Here is a 14,597-nt window from a genome sequence, read left to right as displayed (position 1 = left end):
TTGGTCCAGATGACCATCGCTCTTTCTGATGCACCAATCACTGTGTACGAGGCGCTGCGGCGAGCTGGGAGGTTTTTCCCTCCCTGGGCCACGGCTTTCTACCGTCGGGTTTTTAATTCCTTGGGTTTCCTGTTCCGGAGGCGCTGGCAGGGCTACCGTCTTAGCGGCTGCAGTGTTATCCTGGTTTTGCTTTGACGGCTATCTGGAGGCACTTTGTAGGTAAACTGGGTACCTAAGTGGGTCTTGGCAGGAGGAGTGTTTCCAAGGGTCTGGATTTAAGGGGGTGGAGTCAGCTGCTGGGCGGAGGGCACTTGAGGGTTGGGGTCCTACAGCCCCTCTCTGATCTGCGGCTGGAGGCGAAAGAGCTACCGTAGGCCCAGATCCCGCAGGTAAACAGAAGTGAGAAAGGATGCCTTTCATTTGTTTGTGGAGCGCACGCACTGGAGTCCCCTGACTGAAGCGAGACCCAGAGCCCAGCACTTGCCTCGTGGGGCTCTCGGTCTGGCGGGAGATGCGAACCGGGAAACAATCGCGAATCGGCCTTTTGACCTGAACTGGGCTGCAGATTCTCCCGGGGAAAGGGGGTTTTCAGTAAAACTGTAGTCACACTTTGCAACTCCTCTGTATCGACACACGTTCCCGGAGACGTTAGCTGTTACAGCTCCCTCACTGTACCTGCATCCGAATAGCTAGCCTGCAACAAGCAGACGCAAAAACAATTTTATAGTTGCAGCGAACCTTGAGTTTTGAATTAAAATTTGCATTCACGTTACAGCTTGCCTGTGTCTTTTGTACACTGATAGGTGTTCTGACTGTAGAAACATCCAGGAGGCTCCCTGATAGTAAGTGTTCAGTCCTGCATAGGAGTGATAATGATTCTGAAGGTTGTCCATTTCTAACTTCATCATGTACCCTTGTGATCCTCTAGATCCTGTACCATGCCCCCCCACCCCGTTTTTCTGGAGGTTGAACTCAGGGCCTTCACACTGATTTGCATCCTAGGTTTTAAAATTTATTTTCTGTTTTGAGACAGGATCTGACTAAGTTGCCCAGGTTGGACTCAAACTTCTCATCTTCCTCCCTCAGCCTCCCAGAGTTCAGAGATTACAGGCATGCATCGCCATAACTGGATGATGTATTTTACTTTTAAAAAACACTTGAATTTGGATTCTGAGTTCCTTGAGTCCTGAAGGCTGTGAGTCTTACTCATCTTTGAGTCCACAGGGCCTGGGACAGTGCCTCAGATGTATAGGCTCATTGAATGTTGATGAATCAATGAAAAGGTCTGTTTTGCAGGGTTGTCCCCTCTCCCCATGGTTTTGATAATACAAATCTCTTGATATATGTGAAAGGGAAACGTACACTTGTAATACAATAACATGTACCATTGGTGAGACAGTACAATTTATTGACTACCTACTGTGTACAGGAAGCTCTGGCAGGGGCTGTGAAGGAAATAGAAACAACTGAATCAACCTGTGCCATTAAGGAGCTGATTGAGGAGGAGGAGGAGGAGGCCAACGTGAACACGTGACGGCAGTGTGAGGCAGTCTCCGGTAGGTGCTGTAGGAGAAAAAGTATGGACTAAGAGCGACGGAGGTTGGAGGGCATGGGGTCAGTTTCCACAGGGAGCCAGGCAAGGCTTCTCAGAGGCGGTGGGTGGATAGAAATTCACTGGATAAATTTATAGGGTAGGAGATTGGAGAAACTGGGAGTAAAGAGCAAGTAGCAAAGGCTCTGTGGGGAGGGAAATGGAGGGTAATCCTGGAGGGAGACTTTGGGTTTACAATCTGCGGCGGGCGTCTTCAGTGTCAGACACAGAGCGTGAACTTGATTCTGTCGGTGGTGAGTAGCCTATGATGGTAGAATTAGCTGTGTGCACCCCTGATTTATCCTGAGGGCATGGGAACAAATGACTATTAATCAAATTATTTGTAATCATCATATATTAAGCACAATGATTGATACAGCTCAGTAATCTGTGATAATTTTTGTGAGCCACTTGACAGTCTATTTTAAGCCTATTGATAAACTTTTAGTTAGGCTTCAGAAAGGCATTTCTGAATTAGATTTTTTGGGCTTAATTTTTTTTTTTAAAGTATTTTGGAGAAATTCAAGTATTTAGAATGTTATTTATTTATTTTTGTTTTTTGAGTCAGGGTCTCAAAATACATAGTTCATTTTGTGTAGTTCAGGCTGGATTTGAATTCGCTATATAGCCCAGGTTGGTCTCCAACTTTCATTGATCCTCCTGCCTCAGCCTGTGCTGGGATTGCAGACATGTGCCACCACACCTGTCTAGAAAATCATTTATATTCATATGTTCTGTGGGAAAAACTAAAAGTGAAAATGAAGAATCGTAAGTGTTGCGTTACCAAGATTATAGTTATATTTAAATTTGAATGCCGGTCTCACTGTAGTGTTTGTGTTTGATCCATGCCTGCCTTATTGTGCAAAGATGGGAAACTTACATGTGTAGTAGAGATGCAGTGATTTCTTCCCCAGGCTTGTAGCATATTAGAGATAGCTTATGTCAATGTTTGTAGTCTTTTTAGGTACTGACTGCAGAGACATACAATAAAAATATGCTGTTAATTTTGTTAGTAGGCTAAGGATGCAAAAATCAGTGTTAAGATAATTACAGAAGTATATAATAGCACTGGCAGGCTGGAAACTTTTTCATGTCTATTTTATTCTTTCCATCCTTAGAATATGTATTCTCTGTGGAAGATGTGACATACCCAGACAGTACATCATGATGCAAGGCAATACATGGTGAGTGAAAGGAATGGCAGTGATTTGGGAGAACAGAGAGGAAGCAAGGTTTGTGCTGGGATGTAGAAGGTGGGAGGGATTTAGTTGCATGTGAAGAGGGAATTAATGTTCATTCTTCCAACAGTGGGCACGACAAAATGAAGGTTCATGTCCAGGGCTGGAACCCTGGACCACAGCAGTGAATAGAACATTGCCCGATACCTCCCTGGATGAAGCTTGTAGCTCTGATGTGCAGGGAGGCATTGAAGTTGGAATTGTAAAGTTACTTGGTGGATTGTCATTATTGTAGGATCTGCCAGAGAAATACATATTGCTGTGTTATAAGATCACAACAGAGTGTTGTGAGAGAAGGGAATGACGGCCTGAGGCAATGCAGGGGGCTGTCAGAAGGCCAGTGGGGACATTATTTTAGTAGCCAGGCAAGACATGGGGAGAAGGGCCAGGGATTTATTTATTTATTTATTTTATTATTTATTTATTTTTTTGGTACTGGGATAAATCCCTGCCGAAGCTCAGTGGTGCCACTGCCTGCCTTGCAAGCGCAAAGTCCCGAGTTCTATCCCCATTACTGGAAAACAAACAAAAACATGAGGAGAAGTGGATGAATTTGAAGGATTTAGAAACAAAAATATAAAGAATTATATTTTTGAAGATACTTTTATATAGTTATCTAGTTCTATTAATGATAAGAATTATAAAATAATTTTTTTTTGCTAAATGGGGCTAGGGAGGAAAAGTGATCATATGATTCTCTGGTATATGTCTTAAAGAATAATAAATGCTGAGAAAGAGGCGAGGGTAGTTAGTGGTCTTGGAGGAGAGGATCACTAACATGTTTAGTTGAAACTGGCAGAGTCCATGAGATGTTGACGGAGAGAGGTCACGTGGATAGCTGGTGAGGTAGGTTTAGACCTAGAAGTTGGTGGATAAGCAGGTAACTTTGAAAGGTGTAGATTCCCAGAGATGAGGGGTGCCTGAAGCAATGCAGGTGGGTGGGGTCACCTTGGAGAGTGAGCAGAGCAACCTGTGAAGGACGCTGAATGGTTGGCATTCCACACAGAGGAGAGGCTGGCACAGGAGCTGCCAGGAGGAGAAGCCAGAAATTAGGGAGCACATGGCAGGGGCGTTGTGTCAGAAAGCCAAGGAAAATAACCATGAGGATAGGGACAGCTGGACTGAATACAGCACAAGAATCAAATAGGGTGATTGAAAATGACCATTGGTTTTCAAGGTAAGGCAGGTGCGAGGGATTTCACTCACTGACGCTGTGGCAGAAGCTGAAGACAAATTAGAGTTTCCTGGAAGTGTATGTGGTCAGCCCTCCATATCTGAGTAGTCTGCATCTACAGCTCAGCCAACTGCAGACTGAGAATATTTGGGAAGAAAAAAAATGCCAGAAAGTACCTAAATGTAAAACTTGGAATTTTACGTACACGGAGCCTTGTGGTGAATCCATGTGAATGAACCGACGTGTCGCATACGTGCAGGGTAGTACTGTACTTAGCAGATCCTTACTACTGCGCCCAGCACAGTATGTGTGTGACCACTGTGTCCTGTTTGTACATTGTGTAGGTACGCCTGTGATGGTTGTGTTGTGGTGGTATGAAACATGTACTGTTTTTTTCCTTGTTGTTATTCCCTTTCAGTATAGTACAACAGCTACTTCTATTGCATTTACATTCTTTTTAGGTATTATAAGTCATCTAAAGGTTTTTTTTTTTTTTTTTTTTTTTTTTTTTTTTTTTTTCTTTTCTTCTTTTTTTTTTTCCTTTCTTTGGTGCTGAGAATTCAATCCCAGGACCTTATACAAACTTAGCACATACTGTGCCACTAAGATATTTCCTCAGCCCATGATTTAAGGTATACTGGAAGATGGACATAGATTTTCTGCAAATACTATGCCATTTTATATGCCTTTATATTGATGATCCTGGACTTTTGGTATCTCTGGGGATGAGGGTCCCGGCGCCATTCCCTCGTGGGCACTGAGGAGTAACTGTGCACTTGTGTCTGAGCTTGGGCTGCCATCACACAGGGTCATAGATTGAGTGGCATAAACAGCTAACATTTTGTTTCTCACAGTTCTTGGGGGCCTGAAGTTTGAGATCAGGGCACCAGCATGGTTGGGTTCTTTCCATGGGCCTTCTTGGCTCAGAGGTGGTGGCCTTCTTCCTATATCCTCACCTGGCAAAGAGCTCTCCCATCACTTTCTCTTTTCAGAAGGGCGCTGTTCCCGTCCTGAGAACGCCTTATGACTTATGTCACCCTCATTGCTTCCCAGAGGCCCCAGCTCTATATAGCATCACACTGGGCTTCAGCATATGGATTTTGGAGGGATACAACATTTAGTCAATAGCAAATGTTTCAGGTTGTTGGGCCATGAAGAGGAGAAAGAAAATGTAAAGTGGAGGAAGAGCCAGAGGCCAAGTGAAGTGTTTTATGTTGGACTAGACCTGAGCATTTTGAAAGGCGTATCTGAAGAGTCTAGTGGTGTGAGGAGGTGGAAGAGAGAGGTAATCCCGAGATGTTTGAGGAAGGGATCCAGAGAGCATGTGGGAAGGTAGCCTTTGCTGAGAGAAAGACAGGGGAGAAGACAGAGTGGGTGCAGATAGGTCTGTCAGATTTGGTGAAACAAGTTGAGTTAATTCCCTTCGGATGTTTGAGTGTTCCCTCTTGGTAGGAAACAAGGTCATTGTTGACTGAAGAGGGTTTGCGAAGTCAGGAAAGGTGCCCTTAAGGGGTTGTGGCAGTGACGTAAACTGGCTGCTGAAGTATGCTGGGCTCTTGTGGCAGAACCTGTGACTGAATTCATGTGGGCGCCAGTCTGTCCGGTTGGGTATTTTTTGGTAGTATACATTTTCTGATTGGTCAGAGGAGACAAATTGTTGGTTCATTCTAAGGCTGGGCAGCGCCAGGTTTTTGTTACTGAGGCAGAGTGGGGCAGAGCAGTGTACGATTCTGAAAAAGCGAGTCACTGAGGTGCTGGGCCATGGAGTCTGCTGAGTGGGGAGGCAGGTGGAGACTGGAAGATGCTGGTGCAGATGAAGAAAACGTATGTGGGTGGGGCAGTTCAGGAAGGTGATGATCCGAGAGGAATCTGAACAGGGAGGGACCTAATAGCCAATGAGGTCCTGGGATTGACCATGGCAGGAGGTTGGGCAAGACAGGGGAAGAGGCCTTTATTGATCATAAAGTGTTAGAGAAGTGTTAGATGGGTGGAACGTTCCAGTGGCTGAAGGGGTCTGTTAGGTGGGCAGGCATTTAGAAAACCCTGTTACATGGTGAGGTTTGTTTTGTTTTATTGCTTTAAACTTTCCCCTTTTTCTTTCCTCTGGCAAAGTCACAGAATGTCCTTCCACCCAGGACGAGGGTGTCCCCGAGGGCGAGGAGGACCTGGAGCCAGACCCTCAGCAACAGCCTTCAGACCCCAGAACCTGCGACTGCTTCACCCTCAGCAGCCTCCTGTGCAGTATCAATATGAACCTCCAAGTGCTCCTGCCGCCACCTTCTCAAACTCTCCAGCACCCAACTTTCTGCCTCCGAGACCAGACTTTGTACCCTTCCCTCCACCCATGCCTCCATCAGCACAAGGCCCCCTGCCCCCCTGCCCAATCAGGCCCCCTTTCCCCAACCACCAGATGAGACACCCCTTCCCCATGCCTCCCTGCTTCCCACCCATGCCCCCTCCGATACCTTGTCCTAATAACCCTCCGGTCCCCGGGGCACCTCCCGGACAGGGCACTTTCCCCTTCATGATGCCCCCTCCTTCCATGCCACATCCGCCACCCCCTCCAGTCATACCGCAGCAGGTTAATTATCAGTATCCGCCGGGGTACTCACACCACAATTTCCCACCTCCCAATTTCAATAGTTTCCAGAACAATCCCAGTTCTTTCCCTCCCAGTGCTAATAACAGCAGTAGCCCTCATTTTAGGCATCTCCCTCCATACCCACTGCCAAAGGCTCCCAGTGAGCGGAGGTCCCCAGAAAGGCTCAAGCACTATGATGATCACAGGCACCGAGATCATAGAGATCATAGTCACGGGCGAGGTGAGAGGCATCGGTCCTTGGATCGGCGAGAGCGAGGCCGCAGTCCCGACAGGAGGAGACCAGACAGCCGCTACCGGTCGGATTATGACAGAGGGAGGACACCATCCCGCCACCGCAGCTACGAGCGCAGCAGGTAAAGCCACACGCAGGGCAGAGGCCCGACACCATTCATTTCCACTCTGCACGCCACATGAAAAGGTTTCTGTATTTCTCTTTGTGAAAGGAAGGAGATAAATACAGTTTGGTTCCAGTTTTCAGGAGAAAGGCACAAGTGACGTGTAAATAAGTTGATATCAGGAAAAAACACTTTGGAGAAGCTTTTCAAAATTACCCATGTATTTTCAGTTATGTAAAAAACCTTTTTCTCTTCATAATGTGATTGACCTGATGATGATGATGATGATCCCATGACGTGAAAGGTTTTACATTGTTTTGTGTCATCAGAGATTTCAACAGGTTCAGCGCAGTGGTCATATCCGGGTGCAGCATTTGAGTGATTTTGGAATGGGTGACATGCATATGTTGTCAGTCAAGAATCAAACTAGTAGTTCACAAGCACAGCTTGCTTTCTGACTTTTAGGGGAAGTGGAAGTTTCTTGTACATTGTTGCCTTTTTGCTTAGTTTCCTTATAAAAGGAAGTTATGGTTAGTTACATGTTATCAAAATTACAGTTTTCAAAATAGCTTTTAGTCTGATTTTGTTGCATTGAAATGTATTCATAGTGAGGAAGTTGTATTGGAAAAATTCAGTTCCATTCCATTTGTTGTTTTTTCAAAAACCAAATTTCTGTAAATATAAGAGAAAAAATTTTTTTGTTTTGTTTTGTTTTTGTTTTTTTGAGACAGGGTCTCACTATGTAGTTGAGACTGCCCTGGAACTCACTATGTAGCCCAGGCTGGTCTCGAACTCTCAGCGATACTCCCGCCTCAGCCTTCTGAGTGCTGGGATTACAGGAGTGCACCACCACGCCTGGCTTATAAGAGAAAATTTTGAGTGGGCATTCTTAAGACTGAGACTCTAGGTAGGCTTCTAGAAATACTCTGAAGTCACTCAAAGTTTTACAGTTTCTATGAGAAACTTGTGCGTCTATGAGAAGCTTATGACAGGTTTTCAAAGAGATGGGTATGAGTTTGAGACTTTCTGAAGCTAAAAACCTTTGGCTTATTTGGAAAAAAAAAGATGCATTATCATTGTAACTTATTTATGCTGCTAGTGACTTTTATGTCCCTGAAGATTTGAGGCCCCCAATTACCAAACGAGTAGCAGCACTTCTTGTGTCTGAGGCATGTCGACCTTCGCCATGTTTAGGGAGATTGTGCTAAATGTACTTGTGCTCCCCAGACCAGGCACTGCCTTTGGTGGATGGCAGGGAGGTGGTCTCCGTTCCTGTGCTGGATCTGCAGCTGATTATGGGCATCCTTTCACATCTTGGTTTTCACACTTACACCAGGCTCTGTTGATTTACTTCTGACAGGAGTTTTTGCCAATACAGTAAATAGTAGTGCTCATTCTCTGCCCTGAGGAGAGCGACTGGTCCTCTGAAGGTTTGGAAGGGAAACACCTTTGCCTGGTAGAAGGGAGAGGGAACCTGTTTTTGTGTGAGTGTGTGTGTGTGTGTGTGTGAGATGACTCATTTCTGATGGGCCACGGCTGAGTGAGAATTAGTAGACTTAAAAATCTTTCTGCATGAACTGTTGTTTCTGGTCACTTTTGTTCTTAGTATTCTGTGATGAATTAGTTGGCAGAGGCCCATGATAGTTTATTTTACAGCATTATGATGAAAATCTAAACTTGAAAGTGTTTGTAAATAGTTTTCTTTAGGCATTAAAGTAATTGTTAATTCATGTCTCTGGAAAAACATTTTGCTATAGACATTCTAGATAGATGGTGTGTTCTCTCCATTTTGAGGTACTGCAGTCAGAAGCATTGTCAGGGCTCTCTTGTAAATGTAATTCTTCCAGTCATGCTTAAACTTTGAGTTCTGTGTTTGTTTGAAGAAACTTAGATGTGCTTGTAAGCTGAGGATTTACAGTAAGTGTGATCAAGTGCTACAGTCTTATTCTGATCCACACTCTATACTGTGAAGGATTTTTTTTTTCCTCCAATGGCATTTCATTGTATTGGAGTTGTTTTGTAATAAATATGCTTAGGACATCTACCCTGGAGCTGCTTTGGTGACCCAGCTGTATTATAATTGGCTCCATTTGGGGTATGAGGTGGGCAGTTAGTCCTCTGTCATGGAGTGTTTCTGTGAAGTAAACACGGGCATGTGAAGTCCCAGTGTGACTTCTGAAAGTGTATTAGGAAAAACCATAATTTCATAGGTTTGTCCATTAGATTGTGTTAAGCTTATGCAAATTCTATATTCTGTCCTTTACTCTCCTTGGTGCAAGCAAATCTGTGTTTTCACAAATTCCATCTTCTTTCTTTTTCTCCTCTTCCAAATGTTGTGTTAGGGAAACTTTCTGGAAAAGGCTTGTGAAGAGGTGAATATCTGTATTTGCTACCATGAAAGACCCAGGGCAGCAGGTGCTGCCCGCTGAGCACCCTGTTCTGCAGCTTAGTGAGGTGTGTGTGGGCTTTGCCCCACTGAGGGATGCTGTCACATGGTGTTTTCCGTGGCTGTCCTGGTGATGGTCACTGTGTGGCCATTGAAGAGCTAGCATAATGAACCTAAGAACTATCTTTTTTTTGTTTTCCTCATTGAGTTTATTGGTACTCTTTAGGTATACAGTACAGTTACATTCATCACTGGGATCTTGTACCTTTACATGACAGGTCTTGGTTCTCATTTTTCCCCTTACCCCTGCCCTCCCTTCACCCCCTCCTCCCTTCCCTATTTACAAAAACCTTTATTTCCATTTCTTCATTTTCTCATATTTTTTCTTTTCCCTTATTTCCTTTCCCCTACCTTTCCCACTTCCCCTCCACCTTTAGCCCTTTTCTTCCTATTAGGACTATCTTAATGTTTGCAAAGAAGGAAGAAACCTGAGGAAAATAACAAGATCGTTTTTCTGCCTTTAAATTGGATTCCTAGTGTTAGTCGTGATTTACACCCAAATTAGTCTTTTCCATTCCTGCCCACTTTTAGGTAGCAATTTTGGTTGTAAGTGTTATTATTTTGGTGACTGCAGGCTCTTTGTAGTTAAGCATGTGCTTTACCACTGAGCTATCTTCCCAGCCTTTAAAAACAAAACAAAACAAAAAAAAACTTATTCTGAGATAGGGACTCACTAAGTTGCCCAGGCTGGCCTTAAACTTGTGAGACTTCTGCTTTAGCCTCTCCAGTGGCTGGACTTCCAGGCCTGCAGCACCATGTCTGCTAGAAATTTTGTTCTTAAATGCAAAATTCTACTTGCTAGGTATGAACAACAAATGAAATTTCAGGAATATCCTCTAATTAGAGTTTGTATTTGGAAATATAGGTAGTTATCCTTTTTTTAGCAGCCATGTCATTATAATCTCATTGAATCATTGACATGTGGCACCACTAACTTTAATTGTTGAGATTTACTACCTAAATGTAAACTAGGATTTTAAAAATATATCAGAGGAAGAAGGCAGAATCTCATACTCTGGTTATTTTATTTTGGACATCTGGTATGTATCTGAGGGTTTTCTATGTGTCAAGCGCCTATTTTTCAAAGGAATCTTTTTTAATTTTTAAAAATTTTGTTAGTGGATGTTTGCAGTACATAATAGTTATATTCATCATGGGGCCTTTTGAGAATAGGAATATTTCAGTGAAAAAACAATTTTTGTCTTAATTTCTATGCAGTTACTGATCTCTGTCAGTTTTGTAAGTTTTGACTTCAATGCATTAACATTTCTTTGGATATAAGTTTTTTTGTTTGTTTTGAGACAGGATCTTACTATGTAGCCCGGGTTGGTTTTGAACTCATGTAGCCCAAGCTGGCCTCGAACTTCTAGTCCTCCTGCCTCAGTCTCCTGAGTGCTAAGATTGTAGGCGTGTGTCACTATGGCTGGTTAGTTGGGGAATAATTTTGAGTTTAGGCATATTTTAGTCTTTTTTGCTTATCTATAATCTGAAAAATCCAAATCCAAATCCAAGGTACTCTCTAAAACTTTTTGAGTGCCTTTATGATGCATAAATAGCTTCAGATTTTTGAACATTTCAGATTTTCACATCAGGGATATGCAGAAGGTAAAGCTTATGTAAATGTTCCAAAATCCAAAAAAACTCTGAAATTTGAAACACTCTGGTTCAGCATTTGCATAAATGATACTCAACCTGTATAGCATTTCCTCTAATTCTAACATTATCTGGTTAGTTCCCCAAGTAACTTCTGGTTACTTGTAGTTCTGATTCCAACATACTTGTGTTCACCTTTTTGTTTCAGATCTTCATTATATTATAAATAAACACAGAAGCTATTATTATATTCCAGTTTTACATTGGAAGGTTTTGAAACTCCCTCATTCCACTTTACACTGGGTAAACCTACCATCTCCAGTCAGAGTTTTTTTCCAGATGAAAAGAGAGCTCAGGTGACTTAATCTGGTTGCATTCAGTTTGGTGCCAGCTGCAGTCCTGCAGCCCTGGCTGGAATTCATAAGGGTCCCTTGCATTATAGAAACTTGTCCTGCTTTTTAATACTATAAAGGCTTGAATCTGCATTTGTTTGATGGATGAATAATCAGGAGAGACCTGTAAAGTATTTGCTGTAGGTTATGTAATCAAAGATTGGCTGACTGGAAGGTCTTGAGAGAAGGTTGTGATGGAATTCCCTTTATTGTTTAGTATCAGGTATGACTTCTTTCTCTAAAGAAAACAGTAAAAACTGCCCAAGCTAGTTAACTTCTGTAAGGAGAAAAGCTCTTTTATCCTTTAAAAAATTAAGAAGGAAAACATATCCCCTAGTAAATAGTGCTTAAAGAATTCTTAGATATGGTCTATGTGTTTAGGAGATAAATTCAGTGAAGAGATGATGTTTTGGAGCCTTTCTGCTGAAAACAGCTCTGTGTATTAATTCCTTTAAGAGAGAGAGAACGGGAGAGACACAGACACCGGGACAACCGAAGATCACCATCTCTGGAAAGGTCCTACAAGAAAGAGTATAAGAGATCTGGAAGGTAAGCAAGGAGTTGATGTTGAAAGAAGTTGCAGGATTATCTGTCTCATTGAATTCAGGTTTTATGCTTGTGCAGAATGTCAGCTACATCTTGATAACAGCTCAGAGCCTGGCCAGGATGGCCAGGATATCCCAGCGCTTAAAAGTTTACTTTTCAGATGTATTGATTATGCACAAGGAAAAGCTTGATGAATTTACAAAAATTGGAAATTATACAGGCCACCTTATTTGACAATGATGATAGAAAACTATACATTAATAATTCAAGGTATTTTTTAAAAAACTTGAGAACTCAATTATGCTCTTAAATTTATTATGGGGAAAAAAAGCAAACCTGCAGTTGTATTTTCTTTAGAAAAATGACAACAGATTGCTATAATCCAAAACTTATAGGCTAAAACCAATTATCTGTCCAGCATTAAAGTTCATGGCAAAAGCAGCATTTTGGAGTCTGAGTCTGAGAGATTCAAGGTCATTTACCACCTCTCCCAACTTTGTCATTGGGCAGAGTTACCCAACCTTTTTAAGCCTCAATGTCTTTATAAAGTAAGAATAGTTACATTTACCTTATTGAGTGGTGAAGGCTCATTGAAATAATATACATTAAACACTTAGAACAAGTTAAAGTGAGAGCCAAATAAATCGTAACTAAATATAATTATTATCTGAGCACTTATCTTTAAAAATTGGTAGAATATAAGAAAAACAGATTAAGGCATTTAAATGTAAAATGAATGAAATCAAAACAACTATAGCAATGCAACTGTATTTGTAAATAAACGCAAGACTTGGTTCTTTGAAAGATGACAGGGAGTGTGTGTGAAGTTTGCAGTGTGGAGAATGTTCTGAGAAGGTCAGGTCTGTAGGTTGGGAAATCCATTTTAAAGTCTTCTCTAGTAATCCACATAAGAAATGATTGTGGCCTGGACCAGGCCAGTGACCGTTGTGGTGGGGAAAAGTAGCCGTAATGGAGGTATTGATGTCATTTATGAAACAGTTGGGTAGGACTCTTGTCACTGATCAGATGTGTTAGGGGTAAGGAAAGCTGAGTGATCACTTGAGTTGTGATGTTCCTTATTGTGGGTGGGGGCACTAAGAGGTAAGAGGAAGAGTTCCACTTGGGGCATGTCCATTTTGAGGACCTGCAAGACAAGCAAACAATTGTGCACTAGTTCATTGGATATTCAGTCATAAAATTTAGAATAGAGATCTCAGCTGCAAGTATTAAATGCCATAGATTAAATGAGATGGGCCAGAAGAAGTGAGAAGTGGCCCAGAGAACAGGAGATAGGAGGAAAGCCAGGATATTGTGTTGGCGGATATCACTGAGGATGTTTGAGGTTGATGATTTTTAATGTAAAAGTGCTGGGAATCTCCTCGGTCTAGTGGTCTCTTCTCCATTGCCTGATAGCTTGGGCAGAGGCCAGCCTTGGATGCTCTAGGTTCTAACAAGTGGAGTAAAAGAGAAAATAAAAATTAGATAAGTATATATTGTAAAGGAGGAAAAGTTATCGGTTTGTTATAGGGCATATTGTTAAAAAGAAACAATTAGAATTTGGATTTTGAAGATTGAAGTGCCTGAATTTTGGAATGCTCTTCTCAAAGTATTAAAAAAGTGGGTACTAGTCAATGGTCACAGCAGACAACCCAGTGGTCATCTGTCATTCAGGATACCTGTGTAAAGGAGATGGGGTAAGGACGTCTTTTGCCCTGTGTTTCTTGATACCTGTAGGAGTAATAGTTAAATATTTGGGGAGATTTCTTTTGAACATAGCAAAATGTCTGTGTCAACTCTGTTATCATTTCCCTTCCACTGCCACGCTTTATGATATTGGGTAAGTGACCCTTACCCAATATCATAAGACCCTTACCTCCTTTGTAGGGATGTTGTTAGCTGTTTTCTGGGTTTCATTGAATATTTAAATGTGAGAATTTAATAAAATGGCTTAGAGTTTCAGGCTCACAGTAAGTACCAAAAAAATCCTCAAAGAAGCCACTAGGAAATAAATTGCCATCAGCTGTTGATATTTTAATGGCCTTCATAAATACCAAAAATACAGTACTTAGTTAGAAAATGCAAGGCGGAAACAAACTAAATTTACTGTCAAACTTTAATTGAAATTAAATATCTTCTAATAAACTTCAGAAAATGTAGAAAACTAGAAAATGTAGCTGAGAACAAAGAAGGTGGTATAAACGAGGGCATAGCATAATTCTGTAGTGAGAGACCATGTCTTGTTTTTTTGTTTTTGTTTTCTTTTGTTGATGTTGTTGTTTTTCAGACAGTGTCTTGCTATAGTTGAGGCTGGCTTTGAACTCACTATGAAGCCCAAACTGCTGCCCTCAAACTCATGGTGATCCTCCTGCCTTACCCCTCCCAAGTGCTGGCTTATAGGCATGTGCCTCCATAGCTAGCTAAGGCTATGTCTTAACAATACCAGTTTTCTTCAAAATCATCTCTAATTTTAGTTTAACTTCAGTTGCTGAAATCTGAATTTAGAACTTCATAATTACTCTTTAACTTTTTTTGGAATAGAAGGTTGAGAATTAATGAAGAAAAGCAATAAATAATAGAGGAATACTTTAACAGTAATAAATGCGTAGTAATTACATAATAATTTTTAAAAATTTGATAAGGATATGAATAGATCAATGAAACAAATATTGGACAATAATTA

At 41.8% G+C, this 14,597-nt stretch overlaps 1 protein-coding gene across 4 annotated transcripts in view; it reads left to right on the top strand.

Annotated features, from left to right (window-relative positions):
• The first annotated feature begins 84 nt into the window (after positions 1-84).
• Positions 85-14,597, top strand: part of Drosha (drosha ribonuclease III) — a 127,478-nt gene continuing 112,965 nt past the window's right edge. For 2 of the 4 annotated variants that reach the window (XM_010605421.2, XM_010605418.3), the window contains exons 1-5: positions 86-215; positions 1,430-1,556; positions 2,710-2,775; positions 6,116-6,958; positions 11,828-11,920. In XM_010605421.2, the coding sequence (XP_010603723.1) occupies positions 2,756-2,775; positions 6,116-6,958; positions 11,828-11,920 (956 nt within the window). In that variant the 5' untranslated portion in view covers positions 86-215; positions 1,430-1,556; positions 2,710-2,755. Of the gene's footprint in view, positions 220-1,429; positions 1,557-2,709; positions 2,776-6,115; positions 6,959-11,827; positions 11,921-14,597 lie in introns of all 4 variants that reach the window. The other 2 variants (XM_010605420.3, XM_010605419.3) reach the window with 2 other exon arrangements.

The sequence above is a fragment of the Fukomys damarensis genome, unplaced genomic scaffold, assembly GCF_012274545.1.
Source record: "Fukomys damarensis isolate Sample0158 unplaced genomic scaffold, DMR_v1.0_HiC HiC_scaffold_1, whole genome shotgun sequence".
NCBI classification, from domain to species: Eukaryota; Metazoa; Chordata; class Mammalia; order Rodentia; family Bathyergidae; genus Fukomys; species Fukomys damarensis.
Note: the sequence above shows the minus strand (reverse complement) of the source record. Positions and strands in the feature narration are given on the sequence as shown.